General features: G+C 42.7%; 1 protein-coding gene across 1 annotated transcript; it reads left to right on the top strand.

The window, feature by feature from the left end:
• The first annotated feature begins 106 nt into the window (after window positions 1-106).
• Window positions 107-19,627, top strand: LOC139367922 (nuclear prelamin A recognition factor-like). Its single transcript, XM_071106313.1, has 11 exons — window positions 107-739; window positions 2,012-2,083; window positions 2,288-2,488; window positions 5,364-5,496; window positions 10,676-10,810; window positions 13,364-13,482; window positions 14,241-14,370; window positions 16,677-16,749; window positions 16,917-17,054; window positions 18,480-18,637; window positions 18,830-19,627. Exons 2-11 carry the CDS (start codon window positions 2,027-2,029, stop codon window positions 19,072-19,074), a joined length of 1,389 nt encoding a protein of 462 aa, XP_070962414.1. The 5' UTR covers window positions 107-739; window positions 2,012-2,026; the 3' UTR covers window positions 19,075-19,627.
• Window positions 19,628-22,828: the final 3,201 nt, after the last annotated feature.

Genomic DNA, 22,828 nt, shown 5'->3' with positions numbered 1-22,828 from the left:
TAAAAACCAAGCGTTTTGTTTGTTTCACAAGCGTTCTCGGAAGTCTCGCAATATTGCACCTCTGGGTTTGAAACTGTGGCGCTCCTCCCTCGCCGCTTTTGCTCGTGACGTCACGCGCCATAGACCGTCTCACAGTAACATAATCGAATCCGCCCAATATTTCTAACATCTTGTGTCTCTGATATTTTAAAAATCACACAAAAACGTAGAAGAAAAAAACGCACCGTCTCTTTTATTTTCGGTTTATTTGATCATATACTATTTATGTCAAGTCTACGCATACAATTTGATGCATACGTTGGAAATCCAACGTGCAACACACAGAACACGCTACAACTGCTTCTGCAACGCAAATGCTGCAAAGCAGCGTCCCATTGGAATTTTTGGTGTACCAAAAAGCAATGACGATATCTGTCGAGGCGGGGAAGGTTTTACGCATGCGCTCTTCAATGACCGGTGAACACAATGGAGTCACGTATTCTGAAGTCAAGTCGTCGTGAAAACTTGTCTGGAACCCCGGACTCATTTCAACATTAGCAGGTCTTGTGACCGAAACCGTGGCCGAGTCTCATGTTGACCGTTGTTGCCTTCCAGCTGTACCGTAATCGCTCCAGATATTGCTGAGCAAGCTCTATGAGATCACCTGCAACCGAGAACCCTGCTCTAACTCCCCCTTTCTTCTTGAAATGTTTTTTGAACTATTTTGTTTAAAAGCAGAACAGTAGAAAACGTCCAACCGGTGAGTGCACTGATAGAATATTCACCTATTTATTGAAATATACAATTTTACTAATACGTGGCTGACGATGGACCCTGGTATAGACGTCATAGATGTAGCTTGTGTCGCCTTCATAGACGCTCGGGTTCTGGAGAGCAAGGTTGTCTTTTAGGCAAGCAAGACATTACACATTTGATGATAAGAAAGGAATATTTTTTTCTCCTGCCTCCAATTAGTGTTTAGTTAGGGATTTAAAACTTACCAGAAAGCATAATAATAGATCCTTTAACCATATTACCAGGATATGAATACTAATTTCCGCCACAATTGCTGTTTAAATGTGTTCCTGATAATAGGCCGATATGTTCTCACAGATGCATCAACCGTTATTTACCATTTATTGCATAATATATCAGACAATTATAATAGTAGATTATTATTATATATCGTTATGTTATTTGTGTCTATGGTTACTGTATGATATGTAAGCCAATATTGAATACGGTAGCCCAGGGTTCTCCGTCCTTTTCTAGCACGAGAGATACTTTATAAATAAATGAAACATGTGGCGCGAGCTACTCATTTGTTGTTGTTGTTGTTGTTGTTGTTGGTTTAGTAACCTACCAAGAGCACAGATGCTTTGGGTCTTCATCAACATAGTTATCATAATGTACCTATGTAATAGCATATAAAAGAATCAGGCTCTATCGCCTGCCTATTCACACATTTGGTGCAATTATGTGTGCTATTTCGTGATGACAGGACGCTGTTATGTCGCAACAGGCAGTTTAAAATCATTATAATCTGCTGCTGTTGAGATAAGAAGAATTATCCTAATTGGTTAGGACAGGGTTAACAATGTAGAAGTTGGGTGGAGTTGAGTCACACACACACAAAAACAAACACTAGCAATTTAGTTTGGATCTTAGTAGTGGGCAGTTGTCCAAGGAGAATGTGTAGAGGTGTTGTGAAGATTCAAGGTCTACTGTTGAGTTGGATGGATAATGCAGAGTTAGGTCTACTGTTGAGTTGGATGGATAATGCAGGGTTAGGTCTACTGTTGAGTTGGATGGATAATGCAGAATTAGGTCTACTGTTGAGTTGGATGGATAATGCAGAGTTAGGTCTACTGTTGAGTTGGATGGATAATGCAGAGTTAGGTCTACTGTTGAGTTGGATGGATAATGCAGGGTTAGGTCTACTGTTGAGTTGGATGGATAATGCAGAATTAGGTCTACTGTTGAGTTGGATGGCTCACTGACCTTGCTCTTGTGTTTGTGTGAAATCCAACAGCCATATCATTTAAAAATGTCAGAAGTGAACATGAGAAGACGCAAGGAGAAGTGTGAGAATTGCACTAAACAGGTAAGAGCCCATGTAATGTTTGTGGTTTCACTGTGCAGTGTGGAAGTGGCTCTCTGCAACAGAAATTGTCATTCCAATCATATCTGGTGTTGCTGAGTATCTGTCCCAGTTGTTTGAGTGTGTTACTTTTAGCATATGATAGTCAAACATTTTATATCGTGGCCAATTCTAACCTTGATTGATGTATTGATTGATCATTTCCAGTGCAACAAGAAGCAGAGTGGTGCAGGCGTTCCGGAGGCAGATGTAGCCAACAGAGAGGTCCCCGCCTCCTCGCCTCCCCTCCAGCAGCAGGTGTTGCTGAGTGCCTGTCTGTCCTGTGAGGGCTGTGTGTCAGAGGAGGAGAGCCTAAAGATCTCTCAACAGAACCTGGAGGAGGTGGCCCGGGTCCTGGGCCAGAACAAGGTACTACTGGATCACTGACCAGGCTACCTGGGTCATATTCAATAGGCACCAAACGGAAGAAAACTTGCGGAAACAGGGAGGGACTACCTGGACTTATGAAGGAAAAAGGAAACTGCACACTGCTCTTGATAGTATCACTGATATTTAATAAGCTTACATATCGGCCTCATGGCCTTCGTCAGAGCTTTTGTGATAAAAAAATGAGCACCCTTATGTGGACCTCGCCCCTCCCACAGCCGTTCCACACATCGAAAGGGGTTGGAGGTGAAGGAAAACAAATATGTGCTACCAAATAGGTAGATTTTGTGGCGTAGAGAAAGTTAAGATATCAGACAGGGGAGGTGATATTAATAATACTCTGAGTAAAAGAGAATGTTTTTGGATTTTCACCCTCCAGACATTATTTCCTAAAGGACTTAATGATGAAATGCCTGTGTATGTTATGTTGTGAATTTGAACATGAATAATGTGCCTATTTAAGATTACTCTGTTTTTCGTACAATGTACCCAATGATTAGTGAAAACTTGCCATGTCCTCATTGTGGTTTTACAGACGTGTTTAAGACGTTTTATTTATACACTTTTGTAATATTTATGAAATGCATGTTGTTATATTTGCTTTTCCTTCACCTCCAACCCCTTTCGATGTGTGGAACAGCTGTGGGAGGGGCGAGGTCCACATAAGGGTGCACATTCTTTTTAAATTCACAAAAGCTCTGACGAAGGCCGTGAGGCCGATACGTAAAGCTTATTAAATATCAGTGATACTATCAACAACAGTGTGCGGTTTCCTTTCTCCTTCATCTTGTTCAACTGTTGCCGTGAACCTGCAAATTAGATTGCTTAGATGTGCGAGTGCCTTTTGAATTTTGAACTACCTGGACTTATGCAATAAGAGCCACTTTGTTCCCCTCTTCTTTTTTTGGACTAAATGTGTTGCTGAGATGGTCCCTAAGGAATTCAACCCTGGACTCCTCACATGATTAGCACTTGGATTATCATTAGTTACCACAGCCAAAAAGTCATAAACCTCAGCAATTTCTCTTCTCTTAATAACATGTAATTTTAATAATATAACCTTAAAAGTGCAATATGCGGAAATCACTCTGCCATTTCCTGATTGCTAAAATTATAATTCTTCGCCTAATTTCAGTTTATGTGTACATAATTATTGTACCATCTAAAATGCTGTGAAATATATTTTTTAAACCCCAAAATATATTATTTTCATCTGGTTTAAGCTGGTGTAGAAAACCGAAAGTAAAAGATGCAAAAAAGAAACAGGAAGCATAGAAACAGGAAGCATAGAACAGATCTACTGATTTTTAGACTTGCTTTCAATGAGAATGGCATTGTGGCTATGCTATCTAGTGGAAGCCAAGCGCTTGTGGAGATCTGAGTAGCTTTGTGATGTAACTAAAGAGACAAGGGCTAACGCTGTCTGGGAGGAAAGAGGAATGGTTTGGTTATCTTTACTGTACTTTCCAGATCACCTCGTGATGTGTGTTGCTAATACTGGTCTTTTTGCCTGCCTTGCCTACTGATTGTTTGGTTAAACTTTGTTTCACTTCACTGAAATGTATGGGGCATTTAATGTGGATGTCAGGCAAATGGTCTCTCTCTTCCTGGATGAAGTGTGACCTCTCTCTATCTCTCTCTATGTACTATTACAGAAGTGTGACGTGTATCTCTCTCCCTCCATCTACTATTACAGAAGTGTGACGTGTCTCTCTCTCTCTCTACTATTACAGAAGTGTGACGTGTGTCTCTCTCTCTCTCTCTCTCTACTATTACAGAAGTGTGACGTGTCTCTCTCTCTCTCTACTATTACAGAAGTGTGACGTGTCTCTCTCTCTACTATTACAGAAGTGTGACGTGTCTCTCTCTTCCTGGATGAAGTGTGACCTCTCTCTATCTCTCTCTATGTACTATTACAGAAGTGTGACGTGTCTCTCTCCCTCTATCTACTATTACAGAAGTGTGACGTGTCTCTCTCTCCCTCTATCTACTATTACAGAAGTGTGACGTGTCTCTCTCGCCCTCTATGTACTATTACAGAAGTGTGACGTGTCTCTCTCGCCCTCTATGTACTATTACAGAAGTGTGACGTGTCTCTCTCTCTATGTACTATTACAGAAGTGTGACGTGTCTCTCTCTCTCTCTCTACTATTACAGAAGTGTGACGTGTCTCTCTCTCTCCCTCCATCTACTATTACAGAAGTGTGACGTGTCTCTCTCTCTCTCTCTGCTATTACAGAAGTGTGACGTGTCTCTCTCCCTCCATCTACTATTACAGAAGTGTGACGAGTCTCTCTCTCTCTCTCTATGTACTATTACAGAAGTGTGACGTGTCTCTCTCTCTATGTACTATTACAGAAGTGTGACATATCTCTCTCTCTCTCTATGTACTATTACAGAAGTGTGACGTGTCTCTCTCTCTATGTACTATTACAGAAGTGTGACGTGTCTCTCTCTCTATGTACTATTACAGAAGTGTGACGTGTCTCTCTCTCTATGTACTATTACAGAAGTGTCACGTGTCTCTCTCTCTATGTACTATTACAGAAGTGTGACGTGTCTCTCTCTATGTACTATTACAGAAGTGTGACGTGTCTCTCTCTCTATGTGTACTATTACAGAAGTGTGACGTGTCTCTCTCTCTATGTACTATTACAGAAGTGTGACGTGTCTCTCCCTCTATCTACTATTACAGAAGTGTGACGTGTCTCTCTCTCTCTCTATGTACTATTACAGAAGTGTGACGTGTCTCTCCCTCCCTCTATCTACTATTACAGAAGTGTGACGTGTCTCTCTCTCTCTCTATGTACTATTAGAGAAGTGTGACATGTCTCTCTCCTTCTATGTACTATTACAGAAGTGTGACGTCACCAAACACCAGGTCCTGGTGGTGTCAGTGTGTTCCCAGTCTCTGCCTTTCTTTGCTGTCAAGTTCGGTCTGGACATTCCTGAGGCCACACGCAAACTCTGTGGCTTCCTCAAGAGCCTCGGTAAGGGAGTGTGTATCTATGTCTCTGTGGTAGATTTCAATTGGCTTTTCCAGAGACAAACCCTGTAGTTGCATTGGAGTGTGTGTGTGTGTGTGTGTCTTTCCGTCCGTTTTACTATAATTCTGACCAGAAGTCCCCATCTGAATAGTAATCCAAGGAGAAGGCTGACAGTTTTAGGGTTAGGTTTAGGATTAGGGGTTAGGTTTAGGGGTTGGGTTAGGATTAGGGGTTAGGGTTAGGGGTTGTTATTTTTTGTATTTAACTTTTTATTTTTATAGGGTGGATCACCAGCGTGTCATTTACAAGGGAGCCTTGTGAACATGAACATAGACAATTTAATACACATCATGTAAGATAATACCAATGCAATGAATACCACATTATTCATCAAAACAAACACAACTCTCACACATCCCCTCCCTTATACCTGATCTGAACTGGCCAATGGAAAACAGCAAGTCTAATTTCAAGGTGGCCTTAACTCTAAAGTCGATGTCCGCGCCCCCCGCGGAAATCCAATTGGCGTAATACAAACGTCTCCACTAAAAATCTGTCAGTTTAAACTAGAGATATGTATTATTTTCATTGGATGCGTCTCAATCCACCGCATCCGCCTATTTCGCACTTCCTCATCCGCCCATGTCGCACTTCCTCATCCGCCTATTTCGCACTTCCTCATCCGCCCATGTCGCACTTCCTCATCCGCCCATGTCGCACTTCCTCATCCGCCTATTTCGCACTTCCTCATCCGCCCATGTCGCACTTCCTCATCCGCCCATGTCGCACTTCCTCATCCGCCCATGTCGCACTTCCTCATCCTTTCACTTCCGCTGTGAAAGATGACTGCACTCAAGCGGTGTTTGTCAGAAGATGAGACATCCTGAAAACCGGTCTTCTCATCAAATCGTCTGTAGCGTTCGAACCTTCAGACGAGTCACAAGACTCAAGTCCCGCGGTACCAGTTGAAAACAGTTACGGAAGTATACAGTACCAGTCAAAAGTTTGGACACACCTACTCATTCAAGGGTTTTTCTTTATTTTTACTATTTTTTACATTGTAGAATAATAGTGAAGACATCAAAACTATGAAATAACACATATGGAATCATGTAGTGACCAAGCATTGAGCTGTTTATGAATTCAAGCCTATCAACTCCCGAGATTAGGCTGGTGTAACCGATGTGAAATGGCTAGCTAGTTAGCAGGGTGCGCGCTAATAGCATTTCAAACGTCACTCGCTCTGAGACTTGTAGTTGTTCCCCTTGCTCTGCATTGGTTTCGCTGCTTCGAGGGTGGCTGTTGTCGAGCCCGGGTAGGGGCGAGGAGCCCAGGTTCGAGCCCAGGTAGGGGCGAGGAGAGGGACGGAAGCTATTCTGTTACACTGGCAATACTAAAGTGCCTATAAGAGCATCCAATAGTCAAAGGTATATGAAATACAAATGGTATAGAGAGAAATAGTCCTATAAGTCCTATAATAACTACAAGCGAAAACTTCTTACCTGGGAATATTGAAGACTCATGTCAAAAGGAGCCACCAGCTTTCATATGTTCTCATGTTCTGAGGAACTTAAACGTTAGCTTTCTAACATGGCACATATTGCACTTTTACTTTCTTCTCCAACACTTTGTTTTTGCATTATTTAAACCAAATTGAACATGTTTCATTATTTATTTTAGGCTAAATTGATTTTATTGATGTATTATATTAACTTATTTTAACTTTTCATTGTTTTGTTGTAATTGTCATTATTACAAATACATTTTAAAAAATTGCCGATTTAATCGGTATCGGCTTTTTTTGGTCCTCCAATAATCATAATCGTTGAGATGTGATCGGTGAGATGTTGAGATGTCTGTGACTTGAAATCTGTGAAGCAATTATTTGGGCTGCAACTGGGTCTTCCTTTCCTGTGGCTGTCCTCATAGAGCCAGTTTCATCATAGCACTTGATGGTTTTTGTTACTGCACTAGAAGAAACTTTGAAATGATCCTGATTGAATGACCTTCATGTCTTAAAGTAATGATGGACTATCGTTTCGCTTTGCTTATTTGAGCTGTTCTTTCCATAATATTGACTTGGTATTTTACCAAATAGGGCTATCTTCTGTATAGCAATCCTACCTTGTTACAACACAACTGATTGGCTCAAATGCGTTAAGAAGGAAAGAAATTCCACAAATTAACTTTTAACAAGGCACACCTGTTAAATTAAATGCATCCCAGGTGGCTACCGAGTGGCGCAGTGGCCTAAGGCACTGCATCTCAGTACTAGAGGCGTCACTACAGACACCCTGGTTCGAATCCTGGCTGTATCACAACCGGCCGTGATTGGGAGTCCCATAAGGCGGCGCACAATTGGCCCAGCGTCGTCCGGGTTTGGCCGGTGTAGGCCGTCATTGTAAATAAGAATTTGTTCTTAACTGACTTACCAAGTTAAATTATTATTACACCTTTATTTCAACAAGGAACACAGACTGAGACCAGGGTCTCTTTTACAGCTGGGCCCTGCGTATACATGTTTACACATACAGTTTAGGTACAATGAAACTACACAAGACAAACAAAACCATCACAGATAACACAAAAACATACAGCAACAGATTACATTTACACACAGTTTATTCCCCTAACAGGTTATTCCCCTAACAGGTTATTCCCCTAACAGGTTATTCCCCTAACAGGTTATTCCCCTAACACGTTATTCCCCTAACAGCAGAACTTGCATTACCAGAAACAGTTACAACCAATACAAAAATAAAAATGCTCCAATAAATGTTTAAAATGGGCGACAAGGAGACAAGAGTCTCTAGTTTAAGTTTAGTCTGCAGGCTTATTCCATAGGCAAGGAGTGTAACAGGAAAAGGCAGCCATACCCAGCTCTGTGGAAATCGCATGGGCCTCAAGTGTAATCCATGTTTGAGACCTGGTTTTAGGAATAATAATATTGATGAGTGATGATAAATAAGAAGGTAGTTTATTCAGAAGTGTTTTATAGACAAACACGAGAGCATGTTGTTCTCGTCTCACGGACATCGAAGTCCAACCCACATTTTGATATAAAACACAGTGGTGAGTTCTGTAGCTAAAACCCGTGATAAAGTGAACAATGATAAGTAGCATCCAGCGATTTTTAAGTTTTGATGCCATAGCATGTAAATAATATCCCCATAATCTATAACAGACATAAAAGTAGCTTGCACAATTTGTCTTCTATTTGTATAGAGGACAAACATGTCCTGTTTCTATAGAGGAAGCCTAGCTTGATTTTTTTAGCCGATTACAAAGTTCATCAATATGCATTTTAAAAGAGTATTGATAAATAAAGGTGAAATAAAAACAACAACAAAACCAAAACCTAATGAAGGTGGTTGAGAGAATGCCAAGAGTGTTCAAAGGGGGGCCACTTTGAAGAATCTAAAATATTAAATATATTTTGATTTGTTTAACACTCCATACTGTATGTGTTATTTCATAGTGTTGATGTCTTCACTATTATTCTACAATGTAGAAAATAAAGAAAAACCATTGAATGAGTAGGTGTGACAACTTTTGACTGGTACTGTGTGTGTGTGTGTGTGTGTGTGTGTGTGTGTGTGTGTGATGTGTTAATGCAATAACTGGGGAAGAAAGCTACAGCAAAAAGGCATCATGTGAGTCAGCCCCAGTGGAATGTTTTACATCGATCTTCAATAAGGCACTTAGTACATCATAGGCATCAAATGAGCAATGTGTATCTGGGAATGTATCGTTCTCTGCAACCTAGCTCGAGGTGAGTAAAGGGCTCCCTCTACTGGAATCAGAGTTTTCCAAATATATTTCATCAAATAGGTGGCCTGAAGAGTCAGAGTGGTTATTAAAAGCACCACAAATGTTCATCTTATCTGTTACGGGACCAGAGTCTGTCATAACCTGCTGGGTTAATGAGGGCGTGGAGTTTTGTTTCAGAGATTTGACTACCTTCTAGAAGGCAGCTGGATTCCCACCATTCTCAGATACACAGTTGAAGAAGTATGCCAATGTTGCTTTACTAACCAGGGATAGACCTCAGTATGTCTCAAGCATCTGAAGGACTGCCAGTCAAACGTGGAATCAGTCAGCCTGAGCCCAAGCTAAATGCTTCTTCTGAAGTTCCTCTGGCAGTTTCATGTGTGAACCAGGAAGTACCTCTATCACCGTCTTGAACGGTGCGTGCTTATCTGCAATAGAGTTGAGCAAGGAAGTTAAACAATTTAGGGCCTGATCCGAGTCAGATATCTGACACCCCCCAATTCTCAGACAGGAATTGTTGCTCATTGAAATGTCTCTTTGTAATAATGCGAGGGTGAGATTTAGCTTTGCATCTCTTATGCAGGAAACGGATAAGTGGTCACTGAACTCATTAGCAAAAATTCCATTGGCTGTATACTCATGAGGGTCGTTTCTCAAAATAATATTTAAAGCAGCTTTAAGCTACGGGTATTTTTCAGGGTGTTTTTAAAGTTGGGACGGGTTGGTTGAGTTAGACTGACAGATTTAGCTCAATGCAGATATCTATCAGAAGCTGGCATCAACCAATTCAGATTTAGATCACAAAGAATTCAGATTTAGAATTCAGATTTAGATTTAGAATTCAGATTTAGAATTCAGATTTAGACTTAGAATTCAGATTAAGATTTAGAATTCAGATTTAGATCACAAAGAATTCAGATTTAGATTTAGAATTCAGATTTTGATTTAGAATTCAGATTTAGAATTCAGATTTAGAATTCAGATTTAGATTTAGAATTCAGATTTAGAATTCAGATTTAGATTTAGAATTCAGATTTAGAATTCAGATTTAGAGTAGTTTGATAGGAAGTCAGATAATTGACTAAGAGAACCTGTTAAGGCAGAGGGAGGGCGATAAATTCCCACTAGCGCAAGTTAGGCATTATTACCAAAGCCCACATTTTAGGACTAGACATTAGGGGTTAGGGAAAATAGCATTTTGAATGGGTATCAATTGTTGGTCCCCAAAAATCCTCACAAGTATAGTAAAACAAATGTGTGTGTGTGTGTCGTAAGAGAGATTCTGTGTGCGTCTGACTTAGTACAACGTAGCGTGTGTGTGTGTGTGTGTGTGAAGTATATGTGTGCGGTACATTCACAGGCATCTACCAGATTAATCCTTGTCTCCCCCCCCCCCTGTCTCCCTCTGTAGGGGTGCAGTATGTGTTTGATACCACTCTAGCTGCAGGCTTCAGTATTCTGGAGAGCCAGAGAGAATTTGTCCAGAGGTACCGCAAGAGGAACCATGACAACCAGGCCCTACCCATGTTCACCTCCTCCTGTCCAGGTAATATGTACACCTTTACATATTTACAGTGTAGGAAGTCATTGAACCATCTAAACCGCTGTGAAATGTAATTTCCATAACAACAAAGTGTTTTCAGCTGTTTGAAGCTGGTGTACAAAACCTGAAACTAAAAGAAAAATGCAAAAATGAAACTTAATAACAGGAAGCATAGTAATAGTGCGCATAGAACAGATCTATCGCTTCTTAGACTTGCTTTCAATGAGAATGTCAGACCTATAACTCACATGTCTATGTGGAAATGATCAGCTCACTCAAAAAGGGACACATTGCAGCTTTAAGCTACGAATTCATCAAATCAAATGTATTTATAAAGCCCTTTCTTACATCAGCTGATATCTCAAAGTGCTGTACAGAAACACAGCCTCAAACCCCACACTGCAAGCAATGCAGGTGTAGAAGCACGGTGGCTAGGAAAAAAACCTTAGAAAGGCCAGGAACCTAGGAAGAAACCTAGAGAGGAACCAGGCTATGAGAGTTTGTTCAGTGTTATTTTGGCTGTGCAGGGTGGAGATTGTAAGAGTACATGGCCATTTCAGGCCAGATTGTTCTTCAAGATGTTCAAACGTTCATAGATGACCAGCAGGGTCAAATAATAATCACTGTGGTTGTAGAGGATGCAACAGGTCAGCACGTCAGGAGTAAATGTCAGTTGGCTTTTCATAGCCGATCATTCAGAGTTAGAAACAGCAGGTGCGGTAGAGAGAGAGTCCAAAACAGCAGGTCCGGGACAAGGTAGCACGTCCGGTGAACAGGTCAGGGTTCCATAGCCGCGGGCAGAACAGTTGAAACTGGAGCAGCAGCATAACCAGGTGGGTTGGGGACAGCCAGGAGTCATCAGGCCAGGTAGTCCTGAGGCATGGTCCTAGGGCTCAGGTCCTCCTGGAGGAGAGAATTAGAGGAAGCATTCTTAAATTCACATAGGACACCAGATAAGATGGGAGAAGTACACCAGATATTACAGACTGACCCTAACCCCCCGGCACATAGACTATTGCAGCATAGATACTGGAGACTGAGACAGGTGTGGGGGGGAGACGACGACACTGTGGCCCCGTCCGACGATACGCCCGAACAGGGACAACCAGGCAGGATTTAGCCCCACCCACTTTGCCAAAGCACAGCCTCCACACCACTAGAGGGATATCAACAGACCACCCACTTACTACGCTGAGACAAGGCTGAGTATAGCCCACGAAGATCTCCACCGCTCAAACCCGATTGGGCGCAAAAAACGGACATGAAGATCACGTCAGTGACTCAACCCACTCCTAGGGACGGCATGGAAGAGCACTAGTAAGCCAGCCACAGGAGACAAACTGATATTTTTCCCGACAGATAAGATCTAAACCAGGCCAGAACTTGTCCGTGTCGACCGATTAGGGTTTCCAGTCTCTCCAAAAGACTGGTGATCGATGACGTCAAAAACAGCTCTAAGGTCTAGGAGCACGAGGACAGAGCCTCGGTCTGACGCCATTAAAAGTAAATGTATCAGTGCTATGATGGGGTCTAAAAGCAGACTGAAGCGTTTCATATACATTAGTTGTTGAGTAATGGGAAATTTAATATGAGGGAGGGAGGGAGGTTTGGCTAGGATGGAGATTGGGCTGAGAGGGAGGGAGGGAGGGAGAGATTGGGCTGGTAGGGAGCGAGAGAGATTTGGCTGGGAGGGAGGTAGATTGGGCTGGGAGGGAGGGAGGGAGGGAGGGAGGGAGGGAGGGAGGGAGCAAGAGAGATTTGGCTGGGAGGGAGGAAGCAAGGGAGACTGGGCTGGGAAGGAGGGAGGGAGGGAGCGAGAGAGAGATTGGGCTGGGGGGGGTGAGGGAGCGAGAGAGAGAGATTGTGCTGGTAGGGAGGGAGGGAGCGAGAGGGGCTGGGAGGGGGGAGGGAGCGAGAGAGGTAGATTGGGCTCGGAGGGAGGGAGGGAGCGAGAGAAACTGGGCTAGGAGGGAGGGAGGGAGCGGGAGAGAGTTTGGGCTGGAAGGGGGAGGGAGGGAGCGAGAGAGAGATTGGGCTGGGAGGAAGGGAGCGAGAGAGACTGGGCTGGGAGGAGGGAGGGAGCGAGAGAGACTGGGCTGGGAGGAGGGAGGGAGCGAGAGAGAGAGATTGAGCTTGGAGGGGGGGAGCGAGCTGGGAGGGATGGAGGGAGAGCGAGAGCTGGAAGGGAGAGACAGAGCTGTGAGGGATGGATGGATGGAGGGAGAGAGAGAGACAGAGCTGTGAGGGAGAGACGGAGCTGTGAGGGATGGATGGATGGAGGGAGAGAGAGAGACAGAGCAGGGAGGGAGGGGGACAGGAGGGAGAGACAGTCAGCCTGACACCGCTCCCTTCCCTAGAGATAGGACCTGCAGGAAGGGAGTCGCTCTTCCTTTCCTGCTCTCTCATTCGCTCACTCTTGCGCTCATCCTCAGTTTCACGTCTGTTTTAGTCTTGCTCTACATTTTTCTCTGACCTTAATTAACCCTTTAGAAAAACATAAGCTTTAGGACTCAAAGGAATTTCAGAAGGCTTTATCATGTGTTCTGTTTCTTCCAGGGTGGATCCGGTACGCTGAGCGTGTCCTGGGTAGTCTGGTCACTCCTCACATCTGTACGGCCAGGTCTCCTCAACAGATTATGGGCTGTCTGGTTAAAGACTACTTTACCAAACAAAAGGTCAATACTACTCATCTGTTATAACAACCCATCCAATATGATTCAATGAAACTCATTTCAACAGGTGAATACTGATTGAGCCCACACTACTCATCTGTTATAACAGTGTTATATCACCTCACACAACAGGTGAATACTGATTGAGCCCACACTACTCATCTGTTATAACAGTGTTATATCACCTCACACAACAGGTGAATACTGATTGAGCCCACACTACTCATCTGTTATAACAGTGTTATATCACCTCACACAACAGGTGAATACTGATTGAGCCCACACTACTCATCTGTTATAACAACCCATCCAATATGATTCAATGAAACTCATTTCAACAGGTGAATACTGATTGAGCCCACACTACTCATCTGTTATAACAGTGTTATATCACCTCACACAACAGGTGAATACTGATTGAGCCCACACTACTCATGTGTTATAAGTGTTATATCACCTCACACAACAGGTGAATACTGATTGAGCCCACACTACTCATCTATTATAACAGTGTTATATCACCTCACACAACAGGTGAATACTGATTGAGCCCACACTACTCATCTATTATAACAGTGTTATATCACCTCGCACAACAGGTGAATGAATACTGATTGAGCCCACACTACTCATGTGTTATAACAGTGTTATATCACCTCACACAACAGGTGAATACTGATTGAGCCCACACTACTCATGTGTTATAAGTGTTATATCACCTCACACAACAGGTCAACCGTGTTTTCTCTGTGTGCTTGTAGAAGCTGAGCCCAGACAAGCTGTACCACATAGTGGTGGCCCCGTGCTTCGATAAGAAACTGGAGGCAGTCCGAGAGGAGTTCTACAACAGTCTACTGGACAGCAGAGACGTGGACTGTGTCCTCACATCAGGTACTGCTGCTCCATCCTCTCTACCCCTCTATCTATCCTCTCTACTAATATCTATCCTCTCTACCTCTATCTATCCTCTCTACTAATATCTATCCTATCTACCTCTCTATCTGTCCTCTCCTCTAATATCTATCCTCTCTACCTCTATATTTATCCTCTACCTCTATATTTATCCTCTACCTCTATATTTATCCTCTCTACCTCTATATCTATCCTCTCTACCTCTATATTTATCCTCTACCTCTATATTTATCCTCTACCTCTATATTTATCCTCTCTACCTCTATATCTATCCTCTCTACCTCTATATTTATCCTCTCTACCTCTATGTTTATCCTCTCTACCTATATATCTATCCTCTCTACCTCTATATTTATCCTCTCTACCTCTATATTTATCCTCTCTATATCTATCCTCTCTACCTCTATATCTATCCTCTCTACCTCTATATCTATCCTCTACCTCTATATTTATCCTCTCTACCTCTATATTTATCCTCTCTACCTCTATATTTATCCTCTCTATATCTATCCTCTCTACCTCTATATCTATCCTCTCTACCTCTATATCTATCCTCTACCTCTATATTTATCCTCTCTACCTCTATATTTATCCTCTCTACCTCTATATTTATCCTCTCTACCTCTATATCTATCCTCTCTACCTCTATATTTATCCTCTCTACCTCTATGTTTATCCTCTCTACCTATATATCTATCCTCTCTACCTCTATATTTATCCTCTCTACCTCTATATTTATCCTCTCTATATCTATCCTCTCTACCTCTATATCTATCCTCTCTACCTCTATATCTATCCTCTACCTCTATATTTATCCTCTCTACCTCTATATTTATCCTCTCCACCTCTATATTTATCATCTCTACATCTATATCTATCCTCTCTACCTCTATATCTATCCTCTCTACCTCTATATCTATCATCTCTACCTCTATATCTATCCTCTCTACCTCTATATCTATCCTCTCTACCTCTATATCTATCCTCTCTACCTCTATATCTATCCTCTCTACCTCTATATTTATCCTCTCTACCTCTATATATATCCTCTCTACCTCTATATTTATCCTCTCTACCTCTATATTTATCCTCTTTTACCTCTATATTTATCCTCTCTATATTTATCCTCTCTACCTCTATATTTATCCTCTCTACCTCTATCTATCCTCTCTACCTCTATATTTATCCTCTCTACCTCTATATCTATCTTCTCTACCTCTATCCATCCTCTCTACCTCTATCCATCCTCTCTACCTCTATATTTATCCTCTCTACCTCTATATTTATCCTCTCTGCCTCTATATCTATCCTCTATACCTCTATATTTATCCTCTATACCTCTATATTTATCCTCTCTAGCTGTAAAATATTTGCTCCCTTTCTGATTTTCTGTTTTTGCATATTTTTGATACTGAATTTTATCAGATCTTCAGCCAAAACCTAATATTAGATAAAGGGAACCTGAGTGAAAAAATAACACAACAATTGCATACTTTCTTCATACACAAAGTTATGCAACACCCAATGCCCCTGTGTGAGAAAGTAATTGCCCCCTTACACTCAATACATGGTTGTACCACCTTTAGCTGCAATGAATCCAACCAAATGCTTCCTGTAGCTGTTGATCAGTCTTTCAGCTCATTCTTCCATGCAGAGCTGCAGTAACTCAGCGACATTTTGTGGGTTTTCAAGCCTGAGCTGCTCGTTTCAAGTCCTGTCATCTCAATTGGGATTAGGCCTGGATTTTGACTAGGCCATTCCAAACCTTCACATTTGTTGCTTTTTAGCCATTTTCATGTAGACTTAATTGTGTGTTTTGGATCATTGTCTTGCTGCATGACCCAGCTGCACTTCAGCTTCAGCTCCCTGATGGATGGCCTGACATTCTCCTGTAGAACTCTGATACTGAGCAGAATTCATGGTTCCTTCTATTAAGGCAAGTTGTCCAGGTCCTGAGGCAGCAAAGCATCCCCAAACCATCACACTACCACCACCATGCTTCACCGTTGGTACGAGGTTCTTACTGTGAAATGCAGTGTTTGGTGTTCGCCAGGCATAACGGGACCCATGTCATTCAAAACCTTTATACTTTTGACTCATTTGTTCACAGAACATTCTTCCAAGAGTCTTGATGATCATCCAGGTGCTTCCAGGGGCTTTTCGGCAAACTCGAGTCGTCAATTTTTGGGACGTGATGGGTCCCATTTTATGTCTGATAAAAATCAAACACTGCATTCCATATAAGTTGTCTGTTGTTTTAATGACTGAATGTGTGTGTGTTCCAGGGGAGGTGTTCCTCATGATGGAACAGATGAAGGTGTCCGTAGCAGACCTGGACTCTGTCCCTCTAGACCACGTGTGAGTGTTTCAATGTTCACTGGGCTCTTAACCAGGAAGTGTTTGTCAGTGCTCAATGTCAGGCTCATTGCTCAGTGAGGTGGTGATGTGTGTCTGTGAGTGTATTTCTGTCTGTTAGGTTCAGCTACTCCGAGTGTGTAACGTTCTTCTCTTTATCTTCATGTTAGGCTGAGTGAGGCAGGGGGCCAAGCCTTGGTGAGACATGAGGGCAAAGGATCCGAGGGCTTCCTGGAACACGTCTTCAAATACGCAGCGAAGGAACTGTTTGGTCTGGATGTAGACGAGATCACATACAAGACTCTCAGGTGAGGAGGGGGGAGAGATGGAAGACCTTGAACTGCGACCGTTGGAGAGGGAAGAGCGCTGACCTGGGTTCAAATACGCGTGGATTTGACTTTTGTTTATTTAAATACTTATTTTCTGTGTGTTTTTTTATTTTATTTTTTAGATAATGTGGCTTGAATCAATTACATCTATTCAAAGTATTTTCAAATACATTATTTAAACCAGCAAAACAGATCTGGGCCTGCATCCACAAAGCATCTCAGAAGAGAACATTGTCCCCAAGCGCTGAGAATAGAGACATTTTACTCTTCTGGGTCAAATAAAAACCAGCTATGCATGAAGCCTCTTTAGTCATAAGAGTCACTCCAAGTCAACAGATATTTAGGAGACCTCATGAGCTGCCCTAACCAGTTAAGAGTTACCAGCAGGTGTCTTGGTAACAGAACATTGCAGTGAGTCAGTGATTCCTGCATCACATGCAATTGCTTTTGAGTTGCTAAAATGATATTTCATCAACCATAAATAATCTAGACTCTTTCACATGACATGCCTAAATACTTAGAACCACCAGGCTAATAAATAAACATGTTTTTCTTTTGGTTATTTAATGACCTACTTCATGTTATTTCAAGTTATCCATTTGGAACATAACATCACGTTGTTTAAAATATCTCTAAATTGTGAAAATCCTATAAATTGGGAATTGAAGGCATCTATAGTGTTAACTTTGATAGTGTTAGATGAAAATGACAGCTCTTTTAAAAAGTTGCAGCGTTATATGCAACATTATCGGCAAGTGACTTGATGCCTACTGTGCCAAAGCGATTTAGAGTCGTTAAACGGGAGTGACGACGAGTGTGTTGACAATGGTAATATTATAAAATTCTGCTTTTAACAACGTTCAAAATTTGTATTATCAAAAAAGGTTATGCAAATGTCTTTGAAAGTAATTGAAATGCCCTAAATAGTATTTGAACTCAGGAGATGGAAGGATGAGAGCGGAGAGGAGTAGAAAAGAGGGTAAAGGAAGCAGGCTGTAAAAGAGGGAGTGAATTTTTAAAAAAGTGTCCCATCTCCCTCTCTCTGACCTCCCTGCCTCCCTCCATCTCAACCCTTTCCCGCACCCCCTCTCTCCCTCTCTCCTCCCTCCCTATCTCCCCCCGCCTCCCTTCCTCTCCCCCCGCCTCCCTTCCTCTCCCCCCGCCTCCCTTCCTCTCCCTCTCTCCTCCCTCCCTCTCTCCCCCCTCCTCCCTCCCTCTCTCCTCCCTCTCTCCCCCCTCCTCCCTCCCTCTCTCCCCCCGCCTCCCTCCCTCTCTCCCCCCGCCTCCCTCCCTCTCTCCCCCCGCCTCCCTTCCTCTCCTCCCCCCCCCCGCCTCCCTTCCTCTCTCCCTCTCTCTCTCTCCCCCTGCCTCCCTTCCTCTCTCCCCCTTGCCTCCCTCCTCTAGGAACCGTGACTTCCAGGAGGTGTGTCTGGAGCGGGATGGGGAGGTGCTGCTGCAGTTTGCATCCGTCTACGGCTTCAGGAACATCCAGACTCTGGTCCACCGCATGAGGACAGGACACATCCCCTACCAACTGGTGGAGGTGCTGTCATGCCCCGGCGGTAGGTCACATCTACTTCCTGGTCCTGGTTTGGTTTTGGGTTAATGTGACGAGGCAGCTGTCAACCTGTTTGTGTTGAACTGAACTGGATATAGAAACTAGAAAAGGGATTTAGTGTAATCTTTATTTTTGTATCTTATACTTTGTTTGACCGCCGTTCTCCCCCCTCTCTCTCCCCCCTCTCTCTCCCCAGGCTGTGTGAGTGGTCGTGGGCAGGCGGAGGGAGAGACAGGGGGTCGCGTGGATAAGGCCTTGGTTCAGCAGATGGAGGACGCCTACAGCAGTCTAACAGTCAGGCTGCCTGACACAAACCCTGACCTACTCATACTCTACCAGGATTGGCTGGAGGGACAGGACTCAACGCACGCCAACACACTCCTACACACACAGTACACACAGCAGACCCCCAGCCAGACACAGACACACATACAGTGGTGAGACACACACACACAGAAACCCAAACACACCTCAACATCCAAAAGCCCAATCAATCACTGACCCTCTGTCTTCTAAGGACCCACTGCAGTGGTTTCCATAGGTACCATTGTATAGGCGTGGATGGGCAGAGGGCCTGGATGCTGTGTTTGTGTTCCTTTGCTCCCTGCCTAAAGAATCATCTCTGGAAAACACCCATATGTCCAAGACTTGATTCTGAACTTCCTTACTCGACCAGAAGGTGGTGCTGTTATTCCATCCGATGTACTGCTCTCGAGTGCTGTGGAGGCTGATCCACTGCTTTCACCATGGAGGGGAAACAGCAAATATTTGTGCTTTGTTCCAGAGGGAATTCATGATGTGACAGACACATTTGTGACATTGGGAAAACAATTGTATCTGATCCAAGGGGATGAAGCAGGACAACTATCAAACAAACTGTGTCCTGTTAACATGTAGTGAATGTGAAACCTGTAAGTAGGACTAAAAGCATTCTTAGAAGTGATCCAAACAGTTGAAATAAAACCAGTTGTACTTGTTTCAACTGGCAAATGGACACGTTGTTTTGTCTCCTGTGATTCCAACATGCTGAATGATCAATCAAGCGATTGAAAGTGCTAGTAGCTCTTCTCACTAATAATGCTGGAAGTGTGGCGGCCATTTGCAATGCACGAGTTCATCCATGTCATGAGCACTGGAATTATCTTAGCTATATGATGTCCATATGAGATCCACTCACCGGACAGTTTATTAGGTACACCCTGTTCACAAAAATGGTTCACTTTTGCTATATAAAGCAGGCAGACAGGCATCGAGGATTTCAGTTACTGTTTGATTGAACGTTAGGATGGGCAAAATGAGTGACCTAAACGACTTTGAGCGTGGTACGATCGCTGTTTCCAGGCACACCGGATTCAGTATCTCAGAAATGGCCGCCCTCCTGGGATTTTCCTGCACCATAGTGTCTAGGGCAAAGCTCTGCAACAGGTCGATCGCGGACTACCAGTAGCTCGCAGTCCACCTACCAGTAGCTCGCAGTCCACCTACGAGTAGCTCGCAGTCCACCTACCAGTAGCTCACAGCCCACCTACCAGTACCTCACAGCCCACCTACCAGTAGCTCGCAGTCCACCTACCAGTAGCTCGCAGTCCACCTACCAGTAGCTCACAGCCCACCTACCAGTAGCTCACAGCCCACCTACCTTCATGAACCAACATCCATGAGGAACGTTTTTGACTTGAAGAATCCATGCCCCAAAGATTTCAGGCTGTTCTGGAGACAAAGGGGTGTCCGATCCGGTACTAGATGGGTGTACCTAATAAACTGTCTGGTGAATGTATAATCAGGGCCATGAGTTATACCTGTACAGGAACAACTCCTGTTTCAGGCTATTTAGTGTAGCTAGCTCTTCAAAGCGGTACAAAACACGTTTAAGTTGTGTTATGTTCATGTTCAAACAGAGGAAGACCAAGTCAGGTTTTTTAAAAGGGGTAATCTGCAGTTCGGACAATAACAAAGGTTGATTTGGTAAACAGCTGAGGAATGGGGATGGAGTAATTGAACCACTCTCCAATTGCTAGATCAACTATGGATACAAGGACTGACCACTCATGATATAACAATTATAGTTTTAATCATGTTTTGAGGCAATAAAGAGTTTTTTTAACGTTTGCTTTGTTAACAAACAAATAAAACAACCTTACATTTGGGGTTCTGATGTGACAGTTGAACTAAGCTCATGCGGCATCTATATGTTATACTCTTCAATAAATATTGGTTAGATTTCAATAATTTACAAGGCCAATAACAGAGGTACCAATTGCAGAATGCTTTTTATTTCAACGTGTACCTATGGTGTCATTGTCACATGTTGAGCATTAATACAATTCAGACTGAAATCAGTCTGATTTGAATTCATTCTGAAATTAGACGGGGATTATCTCTCTCTCTCGAATGCTATAGAATCTAGATCCTAGAATTGAGAAAATGTATGGAAAATCATCCACATCAAATCATACACCTCTGCTCTGACAAAAGTAAAGTGATGTAAACATAGCATTTTAGTAGTGTAGTCTGGAAACTCCAGTTAGTCTGGGGTTCTTTCCTGTCTAAGAAAAAAACCTTGGTGAAAGTGAAATGACTGTAGCTTTGTCCTCCCTCAGCTCCCATATTAGGACTGTCGGGGATATGTCAGAGAGAGAGAAGAGAAAGAGAGAGAGATGGAGAGAGAGAGAATGTGTTGCATGCCTTCTCAACAGTCTTCAGGTAGGGTAGAGATTGTGAAAGGGGGTATCCACTGTCTTCACCGAATCTCTTCTTCCCCAGTTATTTTCTGGGACACAGCACTATACAACTTTATTTGACGGCAGAACAATCAGAGGCTGTAAGCTTGTAAGTACAGTATCCGTACCTACTTAGATCATTGTGTGCGTGCCTGCCTGCCTGACCGCCTGCCTGCCTGCCTGCTTGCCCTTAAAACACGCGTGAGGGAGTGAGTGAGTGAGTGAGTGAGTGAGTGAGTGAGTGAGGATTTGCTGGTCACGTCACCTCGACGGACATCTCATGATTACTCTCAGGGTCTCAATCTCAGAAGGTTCTTTTGTTTTCCTCAGCGCTAACGACAGTCTGTGTTAGATGGTGAATTCAGCTGAACTCTGGGTGTTTCTTTGGTAGGCCTACTAAGGCTGTGGAGAGAGGAAAATGCATAAATGTGGAAAAGCTCAGGCTTTGCAGATTGCATGCAGGGGGGAGAAGTTTTGGTGCGGGGGGAGCCCCAGGTTGCAAAGCAGAACCTCTCATACCCATTTTACAACGCCAAAGTATTTTTTAACTCATTGACTTTTGCAGATAAATCTAAAAAGCTCTATTTTTCTCAATGTCTATTTTGAAGCTTAAGTGTGTATACTACTACTACTGTATTTATACTTTGGATATGGTCTTTCATGAGGAAAAGTAATTTTAAAAACTGCTTGAGTGGGACTTGAAAACTATTCAGATTCACCCAGAATTTCTCCTGACCTGTTCTTAATTAAATATCACTACAGCTCCACAGTTGCCACAACTACAGATCAGGGCTGTGGTTAATTCCAGTCCTTCAAGACATAGAACTACTGCTTGAAGCATACAGTCTATGTCCAATCTGATGTAGGTTAATGTAGGTTAATGTATAAGCTATTCATGTTTTGTGGTTTTTGTTCTTTGTGCTTTAGGACACATGGCAATATGCTTCTGCTGTTTCTGAGTCTCGGTTTGCTCACTTCTAATGTCCAGTCAGAAAAACAAGGTAAACTGCACACTTTATACATTATTATGGTTGTTATGAGTGAGAAAGTTATAGGTTCAAAGATCATAGCCCCAAGACATACTAACCTCCCCTGTTATTGTATTGGTGAGGGGTTAGCATGTCTTGGGGGTAAGATCTTTGACCCTCTCATCATTATTCACAATTCAATCAGGAGTATTCATCATCGTGGTAGCAAACACATTATTGTAGAAGTGTTTAGAAACATATGCTGTTCTTATTTATAATAAAAGTGACTCCAAAATGACACAATACATTATTTACCATTCATTTCTATTGAGCAGAAAATAACTGAAACACAACCAAAACAAACAACAAATGCATCCAACAAGTTTGAAAAGTCAAATTGCATGCTAGGAATATGGGACCAAATACTAAACCTTTCAATACTTTATTAATAAGAATCTTCATTGGTGTAAATAATTATGAACCCTGCCATGTTGAGAGAAAAAAAGA

The sequence above is a fragment of the Oncorhynchus clarkii genome, chromosome 16 (genome assembly GCF_045791955.1).
Source record: "Oncorhynchus clarkii lewisi isolate Uvic-CL-2024 chromosome 16, UVic_Ocla_1.0, whole genome shotgun sequence".
Taxonomy (NCBI): domain Eukaryota; kingdom Metazoa; phylum Chordata; class Actinopteri; order Salmoniformes; family Salmonidae; genus Oncorhynchus; species Oncorhynchus clarkii.
This window is presented reverse-complemented; position numbering and strand designations above follow the sequence as displayed.

Excerpts from the sequence above, each read along its gene's own strand:
- LOC139367922 (XM_071106313.1), top strand. The coding sequence starts at position 2,027 with ATGTCAGAAGTGAACATGAGAAGACGCAAGGAGAAGTGTGAGAATTGC. Across the intron at positions 2,084-2,287 it reads GTGAGAATTGCACTAAACAG|TGCAACAAGAAGCAGAGTGG; the intron begins GTAAGAGCCCAT and ends GATCATTTCCAG. Across the intron at positions 2,489-5,363 it reads GGGTCCTGGGCCAGAACAAG|AAGTGTGACGTCACCAAACA; the intron begins GTACTACTGGAT and ends GTACTATTACAG.